The sequence below is a fragment of the Siphateles boraxobius genome, unplaced genomic scaffold (assembly GCF_051911475.1).
Source record: "Siphateles boraxobius isolate OS27281-9 unplaced genomic scaffold, OSU_SipBor_1 31, whole genome shotgun sequence".
Taxonomy (NCBI): Eukaryota; Metazoa; Chordata; class Actinopteri; order Cypriniformes; family Leuciscidae; genus Siphateles; species Siphateles boraxobius.
This window is the reverse complement of record NW_027508931.1, coordinates 3,480,345-3,499,570: the sequence shown is the minus strand read 5'-3', so window position 1 is coordinate 3,499,570 and position 19,226 is coordinate 3,480,345. Positions and strand designations below refer to the sequence as shown.

The 19,226-nt window shown below is 35.8% G+C and overlaps 1 protein-coding gene across 2 annotated transcripts; it reads left to right on the top strand.

Annotated features, from left to right (window-relative positions):
- The first annotated feature begins 313 nt into the window (after positions 1–313).
- kiaa0513 (KIAA0513 ortholog) lies at positions 314–18,682 on the top strand. 2 transcript variants are annotated; one of them, XM_077193378.1, is made up of 13 exons: positions 314–394; positions 6,985–7,464; positions 8,153–8,252; positions 9,180–9,253; positions 9,972–10,042; positions 11,013–11,217; positions 11,314–11,354; positions 11,638–11,716; positions 12,799–12,876; positions 13,305–13,334; positions 16,173–16,253; positions 16,352–16,446; positions 17,136–18,682. In XM_077193378.1, the coding sequence occupies exons 2-13, from the start codon at positions 7,094–7,096 to the stop codon at positions 17,183–17,185; spliced, it is 1,275 nt and encodes a 424-aa protein (XP_077049493.1). In that variant the 5' UTR covers positions 314–394; positions 6,985–7,093; the 3' UTR covers positions 17,186–18,682. The 2 variants fall into 2 exon arrangements, with proteins under 2 accessions (XP_077049493.1, XP_077049494.1); XM_077193379.1 differs by lacking the exon at positions 13,305–13,334 and having other exon boundaries at positions 320–394.
- The last annotated feature ends 544 nt before the right edge of the window (positions 18,683–19,226 follow it).

The following is a 19,226-nucleotide window of genomic DNA, read 5'->3' as shown; positions in this document are numbered from 1 at the left end:
AATAATTATTTAATCATTTTTATGCAAAAATTATAATAACGAAAGAGCAGGTGTATGCACATTTTTGACTGACACTCAAAAGTTTCAACATAGACTTTCTGAAACACACACACACACACACACACACACACACACACACACACACACACACACACACACACACACACACACACACACACACACACACACACACACACACACAAATATAAAAACTTTTAAAAAAGAACTGTAAAAAATGCGCAGTGTGCAGTCACGTGCCATCATGGCTACGTCACTGGATTCCCCCATCCGCTACTGATTGTCGCGCTTGCGCACAATTAGAGTATTTCAGAGTACAGAGCAACCTGTACATCGTACGCGCAGGGAAGACGAAGCTCCAGCTGGAACATCCAGGGTAAGTGTCATCCACTAACAAGACTTGTTCAGGGGACTTGACGCTAACATTTTAAACATAGGTGCAGTCATGCCCATCATCATGCCATTTCTTAAGTTCGTAGCCTGAATGAGCATGATGTTACAAAAAAAATGCATTTATATTGATATTCATTCATACGTTGCAGGCAGAAACCCGTATACATACGCGCGAGCCGTTATATAAGTACAATCAGTGACAGATTGAACGAGACTCCTCTACGTAGGCTACTTCAAGAATTTTCCGCTTTCCTTTCCGCATGAAAGTGCCATATGATTGCACAGTGTTGTTTACAATAAGGAGGTGGAGTTGTGGAGGTTTCATTTTTCACGAGTAAACTGAGCTATTGAGTGCTGGTATAAAGAAAGTATGAATGATGAGCTTTAAGAACATGGCTCAAAACCTAGTGAGCTGCCTATTCAGACAACAGTGTGTGCCATATAATGCCCAAATGATTCTCACAACCACTGTTTCAGATCAATATGTGACTGCTTATTTTATTTCATTAGTGTTTCAAGCAACCAGAGCTGCAGCCTAGGCATTTTGAGATATTAAATTAGTGCTAATGAAAATGGGCACTTATTGTGGAGGCTAAAAATAGGGCCGTTATGGCTGTAGGAAATGTTTCTGATGAAGCCTGTGAGTTGTCTTTTGATAAGCTGGTATTTTGACAGGTGCTATTTAAAGACACTAAAATGAAAGAAAAGGTCTAAAGCACTGGAGCAGAAGTGCCTTTGTTTTCAATGGAGAAATCCATGTGATTTCCTGCAACAGCATGGAATCTAGTTCCTTCTCACTTTATTAAGATTTGTATTTCCACTTACTGTCTGGAACTACATTAGCAGGTGTGACACCATAGTATTTCAATGTGTTGTGAATAATTGATTTGTGTACTGTGAATACAGTCTCTTCCTGGACTATGTTTGATATATGCGTAGATGAATCTACTCAGATCTACTCAGCCAAAGTGTTATAGGAATTTCATTACCTTCCCATTTTTAAACTCACAGATAAACCTGGCATCCATGCTTGACCGCAGGCCTCATGAACATGACTACATATTTTTAAACTCAAGTGGACGGAGATAAGAGTGCTCTTGTTTCCAGCCAAGCCGAGGATCGTTTTTCTAGTCTAATTCAAGTTCAGGCAATTGATGAAAAGCTCACTGTTAGAAGCAATTTTCATTCTGTGCGCTCTTTGCAGTGCCTCAGTAAAAGGGTAATTTTATGTGACTTTTATTGAATCTGATGCTCTCTGGTTAGAAGCATTGATCCATTTAGACGTTGTTTATGTGTCTGATTGTGCAGCATCAGTCAGCGGATAGATGATCAAGCTCAGTGCATGAATGACAGTCTTAAGTTCACAGCATCTGATGCGGTGACGGATACGAGTGAGGTTTCCCTTGAGGAAATAGCAGGACATGTTGCATAATGATGCAAATGAATCCGCCTCAAATTAACCTCTCTGTGGCCTTATTTTCACATCAGTGTCTCTCACACTGCTAATACAGCCTTCTGCTCCTGATACAGATTTCTGCATCAGATGTTGTTCAAATCCAGATGAAGTCTTGTCTTTTTGTTTTGCTTAGTTTTTGGGAGGTTTCTCTGGTAACATCCTGCATGATTAATAATTATTTTCTTCCCTAAAACAGTTTTACTATTTGGTTCTATACCAGCTTGTTATCTAAACCAGTCTCTCTGTATTTGCATTTTGCTTGTAATGCAATAAACAAGTGATCTAATTCAGTGGTTCTCAAAGGGTTGAGTACAGGTCAGATCTGATAGCAGGGACAGCTGGAAAAAAACAATGCCAAATGCAAATAATAAAATCTGATCATGCATAGATATGATGACAAAATAAACAGACTTTTCAACTTATCCAAAATCTTTGTTGTCAAGGGTTGTGGATCTAATCAAACGTGAAAGTATTTTGGCACAGATTCATCTGTTGCTTGGTAGAAGCTACCCACATTAGGCAATGTCTGACTTCCCCCTCATCCTGTAAGAAAAAGTACAAAATTCTGCTAAAAAAAAAAAAAAAATTCAAATGCAATCCAGATTACATTAAATATGGGTTCACCTTTCTGCGTCAAGGACAAACCTAGTTTGTGCTGAAAGCAACGCGCTTTGTGTGATTTATTATTATTATTGATTGTGATAATATCCATTATTATGATTATTATTATTAGGGTTAGGGTTAATATAATATATTATTTTTATATATTTTATTATATTATATAAATGCTGTGGGATGTTATACAATGTTTGAAATTGAATTGAATACATTTAAATGTTTGCTTTTACAAACATTTTTGTTTGCTTGTGTGTGATAAAATCTGGTACTGGTCTCCATTTGATGTTCAATGTAACATCTGGGCCTTGACTCTTCTAGCTCACTAGTTTTCTAGTTTTTTTTTTTTTTTGACCGACTTGACCTTGCCCACAAGCCAACCCAATACCTCCGTCCCTGAGACATTTATCAGCCATGTAATTATCTTTCTTTCTGCACTGCTGACTATTGCAATATCACTGCAGTGCTTTGGTAACCCTAACCCATTCAGTCTCTTAAACCAGTGGACCCACTCACTCCCCCACTCCAACTCATCTGTGTCCCATCACTCTGACAGCAGAACCTCTGCGTTGAGCCTCGAGGCTCGCGATGAAGGGGCGTTTTGTTGCATGGATGGATGGATGGATGGAGTAGAAAGAGGGGGAAGTGCTCCAGTGCAGGGAGGAAGGAATATTGCAGCATGTGCATTTACCCTCGAATGCTGAGTTGGTATCTTTAGATATGAGCCTAATACCTCAAAAAAAACAAAAACAAAAAACACTAGATGCTTGTGTGAAGCGTGTAAGTTAAGTGATTGTACAGTATTTCTTTTCGTATTTTTACATTTGGTGGTATTTTTATTTAAAAAATAAAATTTTGTATTAAAATTTAATTTGCTAGATTACCAACTACCACATGCTTTTGAAATAAATGATTTTTTTTTTTAAGAATTAAAAAATGTTGTGATATAGCCTATTATATACCTTTAATGTGATGTAAGGTTTTCTTCATACTGCTCACGCCAACATACAGTTTCTTTTCCGTGTTGTGCCTCTTAAAGCAGCACTATGCATGAATTCCGGTTTTGTCAAACAGCGACCCCTAGAGTACTTGTATTTAACGTTACTGTCGTAAATACAACTCACGCAGAACGTGACAGTCTATGACCTGCACTCACGACCTCTCCACTTTATAATAATAAAGTAGCCTACCGCGTTAGGATAACCTGAGCCTAAATGCCAGATGACATCAATAAAGTTACATCATGTACGTCGCATTATTTCATAACAATGTCCGTTATTATGATGTTGTTAGACATGATTATTGCAATTTATCATAATTGTTTGCAAATTGCGCTCATTTACACTATTTACAACGTGTAGGCTTATTTATGTCCTGATAATTATGTGAGATATTGACAACTGTTCTCATGATAATCGCAGGAATCAACTTTAACAGTGAAAGCCTGAGCGAGTGGGACTCTTGTCCGGTTCCTCGCGCTGTCAGATTCTCGTTACCTTTTTCTAGACTCTTCCGACCGAGCTTTCTTCGTTTTTTTCTCAATTCTGAAAACGCAGGTCCTGCCGTTTCCTCTTTCTCTGTTCCTCCGACAATGCTTTTCTAGCTTTCTGCTTCTTATATGCCAGTTTAGCCATGACGATAGTTGTTCTTATAGCTAGCCGGATCTGGATGGGGGCGTGTATGCGTGTAATGTGTGCAGTGCCGTAAAGCAATTCGTTACATCGCGAGAGCTGAAATCACGCGATACTTCCTGACGCTGAGCGGTGCTGGCGGTCCGCCGGCCCAAAGTTGCAAGTGCGTTTTTTCTACTCACAGGCACCCGAGGGGGGTGAGACGACCACCATTCAACCCGAAAAGAGTCATATAACCATTCCAATAACTCTGAAGCTGTTCAGTTAAACTAAAAAAATTGCATAGTGCTGCTTTAAAGATAAGTGTGAAAAAAAAGCAGGCGTAGTTGACACAGTCTCTGACTCTGGTCACTGCGTGGTTGTGTTTGTGTGCACTTGTGAGCACGTATGCCAGCCAAGTCACGCTCCTCCAGCTCTGCATTACATAACCATTCTCTCAGTCCTATTGCTTTTCTCAGGGTTTTGTCCAAAACCTAAAGGAATGTAGATTCTGGCCTTGTAAAAATAATGCCGTTATATAGCATATATTGATTGCTCTTCTACATGCAGAATTCATTCAATTTTCATTCACTTTGTCTTCCTGAAGCCACCGTTTAGAAAAGCTATGGTAGGCTAGCCTTGCGAGGTCCACTGCATCTTAAGGCTGGTTCACACTGGTTATCACTGCATAATGTTATTGTTAACCAATAGCCAAATGACTACTATTCATGATCCAATCTGTTCCTAATGGAGTTTTTTTTCTCATATCTGGTTTCATTCTGAAATATGTCATGCTAAGGAGTGGTTTGCAATTGGCAATTCACGTTGAATTTAACTATTAGCATCTGTTGGGGCAGAGCAAACTAGCCTTTCGTTTGAGAAGAAAACACGTCTTAAGTTGTATGAGAAGCAGATGGTATTTTCACAGGGGCAAGATTAAATACTTGTGTAAATAAAATTTTATCCATGATTTCAAGCCAATAAGCATTACCATATTTGATGGGGCATATTTTATATGTTGGTCTGCATGAGAATATTTTTTAATTTAATTTGTTTTTTGCCTTTTTCTGAGAGTGAAAGACACAGACGCATTATGCTATGACTGGTGCTTCATTAGCAGGACAGAAACGCATGATTTTGCACTGCGATTATGTGCATTGGATTTCATAATCTAACATCATATTAACAGGCTCTGACAGACTCCACGTTGCCTCATGCTGTGGTCAGTCTGTATAAACACAGCTGGAAGGAAGTTTATGACAGAAGAGGATGTTAAAGTACCCTTACCGTAATGTTACACTTCATGAAAATGTTTAGAATAGTTGAATTTTTATATATATTTATATTTTCACATGATTTATTTATTTATTATATACATATATATTATAATGTAATTATATATAATAAATAACTAAAACATTCAAATATCAAATGCATGTTACAAAAGATTTTAATTTCAAATGAATCCTGTTCTTCTGAACTTTGTATTCTATTTGTTAAAAAAATTCTATAATGATACAATATTTAAATATTTTCCACTTTGATAATAATTATAAATGTTTCTTGAGTACCAAATCAGCGTATTATAATGATTTCTGGAGGATCATGTGACACTGAAGACTGGAGTAATGATGCTGAAATTAGCTTTTACATCACAGCAATAAATGTCACTTTAAAATATTAAAATATTTCAGTTGCTTTAAATTGTAATAATATTTCACAAAATCCTGCTTTTATTTTTGATTAAATAAATGCAGCCTTGGAGAGCATAAATCTCGCAAACCCTAAACTTTTCAATTGCCTGTGTGTGTGAGTATGTGTGTGTGTGTGTGTATATATATATATATATATATATATATATATTCATTTCAAGAATTCAACTTAACAGGTGAAACTAATATATTATATAGACTCATTACATGCAAAGTCAGATATTCCAATACTTTATTTGTTATAATTTTGATGATTATGGTTTACAGCTTATGATACCCACAAAATCCAAATCCCAGAAAATTTGAATATTACATGAAATCACACAGTAATTACACAGTAATTCCATGGTCATTGAACCAGGTTTTGGTTCTTTTGGCAGTGTGGGCAGGTGCAAATCCTGCTGGAAAATGAAGGAAGCATGAAGTACTGTGAAAATGTCCTGGTAGACGGCTGCGTTGACTCTGGATTTAATAAAGCACAGTGGACCAAAGTCCTCTTTTCTGATGAGAGCAAATTTTGCATCTCATTTGGAAACCAAGGTCCCATAGTCTGGAGGAAGAATGGAGAGGCACACAATCCAAGATGATTGAAGTCCAGTGTGAAGTTTCCACGGTCTGTGTTGATTTGGGGAGCCATGTCATCGGCTGGAGTTGGTCCACTGTGCTGTCCACTCGACGCAGCCGTCTACCAGGACATGTTCAGAGCACTTCCTGCTTCCTTCAGCAGACAAGCTTTATGGAGATGCTTCCTTCATTTTCCAGCAGGATTTGCACCTGCCCACACTGCCAAAATAACCAAAACCTGGTTCAATGACCATGGTATTCCTGTGTAACTACTGTGTGATTTCATGTAATATTCTAATTTTCGGGGATTTGGATTTTGTTGGTTTCATAAGCTGTAAGCCATAATCATCAAAATTATAACAAATAAAGTCTTGAAATATCTCACTTTGCTTGTAATGAGTCTATATAATATATTAGTTTTACCTGTTAAGTTGAATTCTTGAAATAAATCAAATTTTTGATGATATTCTAATTATATGACCAGCACCTGTGTGTGTGTGTGTATATATATATATATATATATATATATATATATATAGTACATGTTGTATGAAATGTAATAGATTTAATAGTTTATTTATTTGTTTATAAAATTATTATTATTATTATTTTTTAGGTCCTGCTGTGTCGAAATTGTGGAGCTACAAACGACTGTTCCATCCGTGGGTTTTTGAGCTGATATCATCATATCTCACCTAGTCACTGAGTTACCCCCATAACAAAGCATGGAGGGGGCCGTGGTGAACAACCTCATAGAATTTGACTCGACCCCAGAAGGGACAGCGCCCTCTGTTCTCGGTCCCTCCAGTGGGGCGGACTTTTTCTCATCCGAGCCTCTCGTCCCCGAGCCTGCGAGCGACGTCACCATGGAGCCCCTTCTTCCAGAGCCCATGGCCCCCACACACACTTCCCACAGAGAAGACGATAGCGATGCCACCGAATCTGCCGACAGTGACAACGAGGGCACAGAATCGCCATCACACCCGTCGAGCACGCGACGGTCCTCGTCTTGCTCCAGTCACAGTACTGAGGACGTGGAGGAGACGGAGATACGAGCATTCATGAAAACCTATGTGGCAAAGCTTTTCCATGGAAGGTGATTTGATTCACAAACTAAAGCTTAAAGGAATGCTTCATACTAAGAACAGAAAAAGAGATGTTTCACAGTTTCATTATAATTACAGTGACCAGTGGATATAAAACTCCAGAAAGTACAAAAAAAAGCTCCATAAAAGTTCTTGCGTGCTTTGCTATATTCTAAGTTATCTGAGGCCATAAGATAATTTTGTGTGAGGAACAGGCCAAATGTACGTTTTTATCTACTGAAAATTTCCGCAGTTTCAGCAAATCTCATTCACACTAGATCAGAAACAGCACCAGTGATAAGACGCACTTAAATTTCAGTCTATTCCTCAGTCAAAGCTATTGTTTAGCTTTAGAAGGCTTAGAATATATTGTATGAGACTGCTTTTATGGGGCTTTTTTGGAGCTTGACAGCCAGTTGTCACTGTGTACTTTTGTTGTATTGAAAATCTACTTTTGTTCTCCACGGAAGTAAGGAAGTCATACAGGTTTGGAACTACATGAGGGCGAGTAAACGATGACAGAATTTTGAACTATTCCCTTGAATGAGGATGAAACTTCACAGTGAATTATAGTCACATATCAACTGGTGCATGTGTATGCGTTTTGTTCCTGTTGTTTCATGTACTCTCTCGCTCTCCCTTCCCATTTATCTTTCTCTTCCTCCCACTGGTTCCTTTTATTCTTTTTCCCTCTCTCAGGGAGGACTTTGATCAGGAGGAGAAGGCTCACTTTGGAGAGCTGTGCACTGGAGATAACGGGAAAGGCAGGGAGTGGTTCGCCAAATATGTCAGTGCGCAGGTATGAGAGGCACAACTGCAATTAATCATGAAAGTAATCATTGCATGACGACTTTTCGAAATTCATTTTTAATTTTGGGGTTGATAATGGTGAGATTTTAGTTGATGGTTTAGACCTGTTTCACACATTCTGCACCAGAGGTAAACCTAAAACTATTAAAAGTTCTTTTCAATAATTAAAATAAAGCTGAAATAAAATAAAATAATGTGATGAAAAACTTTAAAAAAAAACACTTAAAAAGGAAATACTTTTATGTTTTAGTACATTGTTGTTAACACCTTATGTGTGAGTGCCATAGAGCTGTCTCAAAAACAGTACTAAAGAGCCTATTATTGCTGTGTCATACTAAACATGGCAGAAAACATGTTGCAAACCTATTTAGCAACACACTTTTCTGCAATATAGTATTTTATGAAGCAACACAAAATAATGGTGCGAAATACACACCCTTTGTTTGAGAAATGTTAAAAATTGCTTGACTACTTGGCTGTTAAAATGACCGAAACGTAGTAGGGATGCACAATATACCATTACCATAATGGTTATCATCAGCCAATATTAAAATTATTCTTTAACAACACAATTAAATAAAACTGTATGTAACTTGTAACTTTAATGTAACAGACCTTAAATTGAATATCCATTTTTGTGATGCCTAAATTCCTTTGTTGCTTTTAAAATCATTCATTTTAGGTTTTTCATTGATTTTATTTATTTATTTATTTAGTTTATATAATATTTTATTTAAATAATTGCCCATTTATTGGTTATCTGAACATAAATGAATCTCTATAAAGGTCAAGCACAATCCATAAAGACTCAATGTACAGATCACACAGTCTTTCTGAAAGATCAAGAAAACTCATGCAATAATACATATGCATAAACAAACACTGTTGTGATGATAACCGTGCGTTGTGTTTGCAGCGCTGCCACTCCAAATGTGTGAGCGAACAGACTTTCTACAGGCTGGTGCAGTCATTCGCTGTTGTTTTGTTTGAGTAAGTACAGCGATAATATCTAAGGTTTATGTTTGACATTACATGGAAGCCACTCCAAACCGTCTGAGAGCTACTTCAGTTTTCTGTAGGACTCCTGGCGAGTCAGTTGCCGTGTTCGAAATCGCCCCCTATACCCTCATTCACTATTCCCTACATTACATTACTCCACTAATATAGTCGCCTTGAAGGAGTGAATGAAAACGAGTGAGTGAATTCGGACACTGAATGCGCCGGAAGGGCTGCCGCTTTTGCGTAGTTTGTGTTTGCTGTTTAATAATCATTTGAAACTTTGCAAACTGGCACCTCCAGTAGTAATGAAAACATTTATCTTGACTCTTTCATGGAAACTAGCATGTATAAACCTTAACTAAACAATTTAATAATTAATTCAATAGAAATTTGTACCGAATGGATGGATGATTCAGTTGCGGGCGTCATTTTCTGGTGAGTTGCAGGAATCATTCGGCACAACCCTTACAGTGCATTATGGGTATTCTGTAGCCATTGAGTGTACATCAGTTGTGTTGTGGTGCATTATAGGATTGAATGAGTGCACTCAACATCCAGTATGGTTTTTCATAAGCCACTACAAATGGCTGTCCCCTCAAATAGTGCCTTACTTAAGAGGGTATAGGGGGTGATTTCGGACACAGCCAGTGTTTTTGCATGTGTGCCATGTGTGTGACGCACATGTGACCCAGATTTTATTGATTGACAGATGTCACCAGATGGATGATTATGCTCCGGCCAAACACCTCATGACCATGTGCTTCACATATTACTACATGGGTAAGAAAGATGACCTTTAATATTAATCATACTGTGTAGAATGTAATCTGAAAAAGAAAGGTCCAGACCTCCTCCGACTTCCTGTTACAGTGTATGACTCAGACATTACTGGCGCTGCCGCTTATTGTTTCGGCAAATTGGACAATGCCATTTTAATGTATTTTTTTGAAACACAAAAAACTGGGGATGGGGGAAACGTGGATATACACTATAGTTCAAAAGTTTGGGTCAGTCATTTTTTGTTTAGTTTTTTTATTCAGCAAGAATGCATTCAATTGACATTGAAGACATTTATAAAGTTGCAAAATATTCTATTTCAAACAAAAGCTGTTCTTTTCTATCCAGCAAAGAAACTTGAAAAAAAGCATCATGGGTTCCATAAAAATATTAACTGTTTTCAATATTGATAATAATAAGAAATGTTTCTTGATCAAGTGTCATGTGACACTGAAATGACTGCTGAAAATTCAGCTTTGCCATCACAGAAATAAATTACATTTTAAAAAGTATTAAAATAGAAAACTTGTTATTTTAAATTGTAGTTATATTTCACAATTTTACTGTATTTTTGATCAAGTAAATGCAGCGTTTGTGAGCATTAGGTTATTCTTTCAAAAACATTTTAAAAATCTCTTCAACCCCAAACTTGTGGATAGTTGTGTGATTTACTTGACCACTGTAAATCTGTGTATACACTGTAAATCTGTGTCTAAAAAAGTATACACAGATCCATTACATGCATTTTATTGAACACTTGTAATGTCTAAAGATTTGACTCCATGTCGTGGATGTTGAGAATCATTTTGGAATCAGATCACTCTTTAAATCAAAATCTAACCTTGTGGTGCCTAAAGATTGCTACTCCTAATATACATGTACACCGAGTGTGACTGCCTAGTGTGCCTTTTCAAAAAATGTCATTTTAATTTCGTGTGTGTTGTGTGTGTGTGTGTGTGTGTGTGTGTGACAGGTAAGTCTCAGTTGTCTCCCACAGAGCTGTTGGAGCGGCCCAGCGGGGGGATCGACTCATACCTGCGCAGTGGAAAGGTCTGGCTCTCTGGGAAGAAGGATATCGCAGAGCGAATGCTCAAAAACACCTCCGCTAAGTCTGACGTTAAAGGATTTTTTGGGGGTCTGGAGAGCAAACTGAGAGGACCCTTGGGCCGAAAGAATGAGTGAGGGATTTTCTGTCATCGCTATTAATAACACTTTTAATTAATCAAGCTTCTGCTGCTCATAAACTCATTCTGTTCTTATTCTGTCCTTCTCAGAGACTCAGACAGGCCTGTTGAACAGAAAACCAAAACTCCAGGTACAGTAGTTCACCATGTACCATCACTGTGTGTTCTCTAATTCCCTCTTCTCACCTGTGGTTTTGTCGTTACCAGTTTTTAGATATCTCACTTAGGGTTTTTTATATGTATAGTGGTGGTGGGACTTAATGGTTTAGAATCTGGGTCGGTTACCCAAACGATTCATTGGCAACCACTAGTATGCTGTTGAGCAAGACACTTAACCCACAGGAATTGTCTCTGTAGACACGTGTAGGTGTTTGAGTTACTAACTGTGCTTATCTCTGCTTGCGTACCCTGTAGTTTCTCCCCCTCTCTCCCCGGATAGAAAAGAAGAAGAGAAAATTTACCTGTACACACACCTGAAACAGCAGCCCATTTGGTAGGTTGTCAATAATCTTTCTTTCCCCACAAAAAAGCTGAAACGAACAGCTGAAGTTGTCTAAAATGCATCCTTTCACATAATCAGCATTTTAAAGGAATATTCTTGGTTTTTACAATTCATTGCTTATGGACTGTGTTTGTGGCATACTGTCAGTGTCTACCAAAAATTACTGTTACATCGTTTCAGACATATTCATCAGAATCAACGAATTTGCCAATCATATTTCATACCAGAATAAAAAAAGAAATTGGAGTTTGTATCATTTTATTATTATCATTGTAAAGTTACAGTAATTGGTAATTCTCTGTAATGTTAAAAAAAATACAATTGTATTTTCATTACAATAAACCAGTAACGCGAAAGTCGTTGATATAGAAATAGTACCATGATATTTAAATATTTTACAATTTAAGTAATATATAAATGTTTGCGTCACAAATTGGGAAGAGAAATGCTTAATTGTCATAAAAATAATGGCAATGTTCAAAATCTTTATTTTTACTTAAAATCTTTAAAACTTATCCTAAAATTTTTTAATTTATGTTATATTAATATATTACATTTTAATGTATTCCTGTGATGGCAAAGCTGAATTTTCAGAATCATTATTCCAGTCTTCAGAGTCACATGATCCTTTAGAAATCATTCTAATATGCTTATTGTGCTCAAGAAACATTTCTTATTAAGGTCAAAGTCAAAAACAGTGTTGCTGCTTAATATTTTTGTTACAATTGTGATACAATTATAATCAGCATTAAATAAATTTACTGCAACAAATAGTACCATAGTATTAAAGTATTTTACAATTAAAGGAATATTCCTTTTTTGCCTTTCAGTAATGGGAATTGGACAGAGAAATACTTAATGGTCATGAAAATAATGACAGAATGTCGCATTACCGCAAAAAATATTTTAAGTTTGTAAAACAAAACAGAAAACTTACAATGGAAGCCTAACAGGAAAGGAGGCTGGTGTGTTTAATGTACAATGTTAATGTTCAGACACAATGTCAGATCATTTGTCACATATACAGTACTGTAGATGCTAATATTGGTCTGCTTGTATCTATTTTTTAAAAGGCACACTTTGAGGTTTTGGAACGCAGCGTTTTTTGATGCCGTCCATTGTGAGCGAAATAAAAGATCCCCAACCACGAGGTGAGAGCGTGCAGGGTTTTAACTATGTAATGCTTATTACTTCTATAGTGCGTTTCTTTTCTCTTTCTCCTAATATATCGTGCTATTAAACAAAACAGACTTTGTTAGATTGCTTGTTTGTTTAGACTGCGTGTTTGTTTGTGTGTCTGTTGAAGCCAGAGGGAGAGATTGAGAGTTTACAGTGTGTTTGATAGATTGTTAGTGATGCTGAAATAAACTAGCTAGATGTTTCAGCCGAGGTGCGTGACAGTGTTACGGTGTGTTTGTACTGATGTCTGGATCCTGCAGCCTCTCTCTGTGCTCTCATGGTTTACTCTTCCACACTGCTCATTATCCTCTCCTGTCTTTTCTTTCTCTCTGTGGCTCTTTCTCTCTCTATGCATGTGACTTTAACCCTTTTTCTCCCTGTGCCTTGTTGCCTCGCGCAGGCGGACTGCTGAGGAAGAGAAAGATGAAAGGTCTGTCCTTCATTCCGTCTGCTGCCCTGGACACTGCTAGACGGGAAAGGCGGATTAAAAAGGAGGGGGGGGGGAGGGGGGGGGTTAGATCAGTTAGAATGATCTGAGAGTGAAAGACGAGCAGAGAATAAATTACGGGGAAAGTGGAGAGAGTTTAGGAAAAGGATGATACACTGACAGAATTGGAACGGCGTTTTATATACGTACAATATGCGCAGGGTTCTTACAGCCATGGAAAGCTTGGCAATTTCAAAGAATTTTTGGGATTTACAGACCTAAAAAAAAATCAAAACTTATAATGATAAAATATCAAAACATAAATTTATAGTTATTTATTATACACTACCGTTTAAAGTAGGGCTGGGAAAAGATTAATCGCGATTAATCGCATCCAAAATAAAAGTTTGTGTTTACATAATATATGTGTGTGCACTGTGTATAGTTTTGTATATATAAATACACTGTACGTTTTGTATATATAAATACACACACATGCATGTATACATATAATAATTTTTATTTATTTATATATAATATAAATTCTAAATAAATATATACAGTATATACATGAAAATATTTCTTAAATATATACATGCATGTGTGTGTATTTATATATATACAAAATAATTATACACAGTGCACACACATATATTATGTAAACACAAACTTTTATTTTGGATGCGATTAATTGCGATTAATCTTTTCCCAGCCCTAGTTTAAAGTTTTGTGGTCGGTGACATTTTTTAAATGTTTTTAAAAGAAGTCTTTAATGCGCACCATGGCTGCATTTATTTGATCAAAAAATACAGTAAAGCATAAAACAATTGTTTTCTTTTTAATATATTTTAAAATGTCATTTATTCCTGTGATGTTAAAGCTGAATTTTCAGCATTACTCCAGTCTTCAGTGTCACATGATCCTTCAGAAATCATTCTAATATGCTGATTTGCTGCTCAAGAAACATTTCTTATTATCAGTGTTAAAAACAGTTGTGCTGCTTGATTTTTTTTTTGAAATAATGATCATTTTTTTCATGATTCTTTAAAAGTTAAAAGAAACAGCATTTATTTGAAATATAAGGCTTTTGTGTTAATGTATATGGTAACTGTATTGTTACTCTAACAATACTGTAACTTTAGATCAATTGAATTGGTTTTTGCTGAATAAAACAATTTCTTAAAAATAATCGTACTAACCTCAAACTTTTGAACGGTAGCGCATGTAAAATTCTGTATTGTACTTTTTATTTTTTTAGTTATGCTCCACTAAAAACAACTATAAATACTTTAATTTGAATGTAATTCTTCTCACGTCTGGGAAATTCATGGGTCAAAAGATCAGGAACCCTTGTGGAACCCTTGACGTATTTCAGCAAGATATTCACAATAAGCAGTATCTATAAGCGCAGGATCCAGTCAGGAAGCTGTGTAACATTCTGATAACATTTTCATCAGTACTCAAAGGAAACTTCAGTGTTTGAGGTCCACCAAAAAAGTACTGACTCATGTCACATTTGCCTTAACATAATGCTTTGGATTTTTTATCATGTCGTCTTGCACAACTTTAACTTTGTTCTCAAAGACACAGTGGACCTTATTAAAAGTAAAATACTACTGGATTGTGACACAAAAATGAGTGTCATATCTATTCTGACAACAGGGAAAAACATTAATAAATGCAAACAACAGTACAATCATGCAGTTAGTATAATAAAATAAATAGGTTCTTTTTTAAACAGGAAGAGAAAATGCCTTTGTTGTTGTTGTTGATTTCAAAAGCCTTGCATCCAATCTAACACAGTATTTTGGCACGGTATATCAACCTCATCTGGTCAGCATGTACAGCTTGCATGACATGCCCTCATTATTGAAAACAATAATATTAATACATTTCAATGTTTAACCGGGGACATTTTTGTTTACTTTGAACGATAAACAATTTTGGAATTGTTTTTGGGTCACCACTTGATGTCCGATGTAAAATGGATGTCTACGATGTTCTGGAACCAGTCGAGAAGCGCTGATTCGCTCTTTGACTTTTCCTGCATTATTTTCTGTATCATTGCATGCATTCAGAGTGTATTATATTCCTATTCACCGCAATGTCAACTGCTAACCGAGAACAGCTTGAATTATTAGTAGTGTTTGCTACAGTAAGAGAAGCATCACTATTACTAGTGCTCATACTTGCTGTTAGGGGTTCGTTCAGATCCCCAGCCGTAGATGTTAAACTTTGACATTGCATGTAATTCGTCCCACACCGCTTGTGCTACTGACATAAATGATTCCTCAAATAATTTGGCTTGTTGAAGGGAGGTGTGCTATTACCTTTCTAAGTGTTCAGACTTAAGATTTTCACCTGTCAGGCGATAAAACAGGCTAAAAAAATATGAGACTTAAACTCAAACAACAAAGGAACATTTTTTACATAGAAAAAATGCATATTGGTTTGTTTGCCTGAGCATTTTTTCCCGTTTGTGAGCTAAATTATACTGTGGTTCTATGTTGTACATATGCTCTTTATTATTTAAATTATTGTCTTGTTTTGATTTATTGTGAATCATGGCTACAGCTGACTGCTCACTAATCCTTATTCTGAAATGTTTGTTGGATTTTGCATGAGCATCAATGTATGGCTAATACACATTTGTCCTTTTGTATGATTGTTTTTACACATTTTTAATTCTATAACCTCCCACTATTCATTGTAATGTGTTTAAAAGGTTTCTGAGTGAACTTTCACATTTATTATTTATGGTCTCTCGTGCTTGATGAGAGAAAAAAAGGTCAAATATCATTGACCTCTGACCTTGACCTCCATGTTTTTTGTACCTTTTAGAGAAAAGTGGTGTCATATGACCCAGGAAGAGAAAGACGATAGCTCCAGATTTAATGAGAACATCACCTTCGGTCAACTGGGGTGAGTCACATGGCATTTGTCTCATTTTATACAACATTGATAAAAACAATGTTTAGTGCATGTTCATATGCTCATATATATTTGTTATGTTTGTCTAGGACATTCACTCATAACATGGTGGCATTTGGACTGAGCAAGAAACTTTGCAATGACTTCCTGAAGAAGCAGGCAGTCATTGGAAATCTGAATGAAGGTAGTGTAATTTTCCAAATTAAAAATAATTACATTTTATTAAGTTTGTAAGCTTAATTACAGTACTGTTCAAATGTTTGGGGTATTTTTTTAATGTTTTAAAGGATGTCTCTTATGCTCACGAGGCTGTATTTATTCGATCAAAAATACAGTAAAAACAGTAATATTGTGAAATAATATTACGATTTAAAAGTGTTTTCTATATTAATATATTTTAAAATGTAATTTATTCCTGTCATGTTAAAGCTGAATTTTCAGCATCATTATTCCAGTCTTCAGTGTCACATGATCCTTCAGAAATCATTCTAATATGCTGTTTTGGTGTTCAAGAAACATGTCTTATTATTATCAATGTTGAAAACCAGTTGTGCTGCTTAACATTTTTGTGGAAATTGAGATATGATTACCGATAATTCTTTATATTTGAAAACCGATAGCCGATATATTGGCCGATAAATCTAATTACAAATTTTATATATATATATATATATATATATATATATATATATATTTTTTTTTTTTAAGGATTCTCTGATAATTAGAAAGTTCAAAAGAAAATAATTAATTAAGAATAGAAACATGTATTTACTGCCACAATTTAATGCATCACTGGTGAAAAAATTCTTGACCCCAAGCTTTGGAATGGTATGTATGTATTAATACGATTCACTTTTTATTATCTCCTTTCAGAGCAAAACAAGCTGCTGTGTGATCACATTGAGCAGATGGCTGCAGAGTGAATATCCAAAATCATCTAAACTCTACCATCTACATCAGCACATCCATGATCTCTAATGACCAGTATTCCACAAATGCCAACACAGTTTTGCCTCTATCATCACCCCAAAGTCATACTACTATTCTCACCATTACAGAAATCATGCAACTAAAATCGTTGGTATAAATCAGCCAAATGCCATGATGCAGTTATTGTGAAAATGGTTCATTTTTGTTGAAAATGCAACAATGTGTCAAAATATGCACCTATACTGGAACAGCAATATGGCTCACAGTTTTCAAGCATTATAAGACACAGTATCTGTCATTATATATTATACAGAATTCATATTGTGTGATGTGAATATGATGCAAATCACATCCTCAGATCCAGTCAGTTCAAATATTCCCTTAGTTTCTGGCCTTTAAATCTTTCCTGCTACTTTTATGTACTAAAAGTGTCCTTTGAGCAAGTTCAATGACAAATAATGAACAAAAATACAGTCTAACAGTATCAGTATTTCAATATATCAATAGCCACACAATCAATGTGTTAATACATCATTATTTCTTAATCCATCTGCTCTACAAAATTCTGTATTTGGCCTGTTCCTGTCGTATGTTCCCATCTATTGCACTTCTCTGGTTATGTGTTCTTCCTGTATGGATGAATCGAGTATTAATAGTTTTTGTGACATTCCCACACATGGACACTGGAACTATGTCTCTTCCCCTGTTTAAAGTGCCTTTAGTCGTTTAGTAAACAGTGAGTCGTTTAGCTTAGCGTAGAGCGAGCAAACCTGTGTCAGCATGCTGTTATCCTCCCATGACTCTCTGGGTTAGCGCTCATAAGTTTGTGCACCCTGTCAGTAGATGTGTTGTGTGGATACAGTGCTTGTGTTTTGTATTAGAGTCAGTTAAAGAAAAGTATCATGCTGCAGTCATTTGGATGTCGTACAGTGTTGTGTCTTTAACGCATGGTATGCATGCACATTGTTCACCGTCAACTTACACTGTTTTGCAATTACATTTCAAGCCAATAGAGGGCAATCATAACCCTCCACTTTGACTGTAGATCAGTGAAGGTGAATGTCAACCACTGAGTGGGGTCTCAAGAGCTTGTATTGAATCAAATGTCCTCCATGTGAGGAAAAAACAAACAAAAGTTAATATATTTGGTTTGTAAATACATTGTTTTGTTGACTGAATAATGAGGAATATGGGCTGGTTTAAAGGAATTGTCAGATTGGGGATTTATTTATTTGATGTCTGTATGTGTTGTGGGCGCATGGTTGTATCAGAAATTAGTCATTGAATTTCAGATGATGTTGTTAATATTGTGCTGTCTATGTAAATTAATGTTCATTCATAGTAAGCTCAGTGTTCTGCATTGTTTTCCCCAAGTGCCCTGAATTTCCTATTTGAACATACCTGGAAACCAACGAGAGAGGTGTTGTTCTGTCTCTAATGTGTAAAGTGTTTATAATAATAATAAAAAAGTAATAAAATTTAAAAAAAAACTTTCTTGTACTGTTTCTATCCTTTGGGTCATTAAAAAAAGTATGAAGTGAAAACCTCTTTAACAGAAATAATATACAGTATATATTGAATTAATTAATAATGAAACCGATATTCACAAGAAAACATGTTTTGTTTGAAACATTTTGATCAGGGAAAGGAATTAAGAAATATCTGGAATTGCGATTTTTTTATGTGAAGGTTTTTTTTATTTTGTTTTTTTTTTAAGACCCAGGGGCATTTAAACATAATTATTTACAGTTCACTTCACTTAAATGTTATATTGTGGGGGGGAAAAGAAAACAAATATAATTTGAATCTTTCAAATTCATGATTATAATATATTTTCCAAATTCTTTGGACGTACACATATACCAATCACCCAAGTTTGTGGTAAGATTTTTTTGTTTTTGAAAAAAAGTATTTTATGCTCACCCATGCTGTATCAAAAATAACAATTTAAAATAACATTTTATTTTAATATATTTCAAGATCTAATTTCTCCGATGGCAAAGCTGAATTTTCAACATCATTACTTTTCTTCAG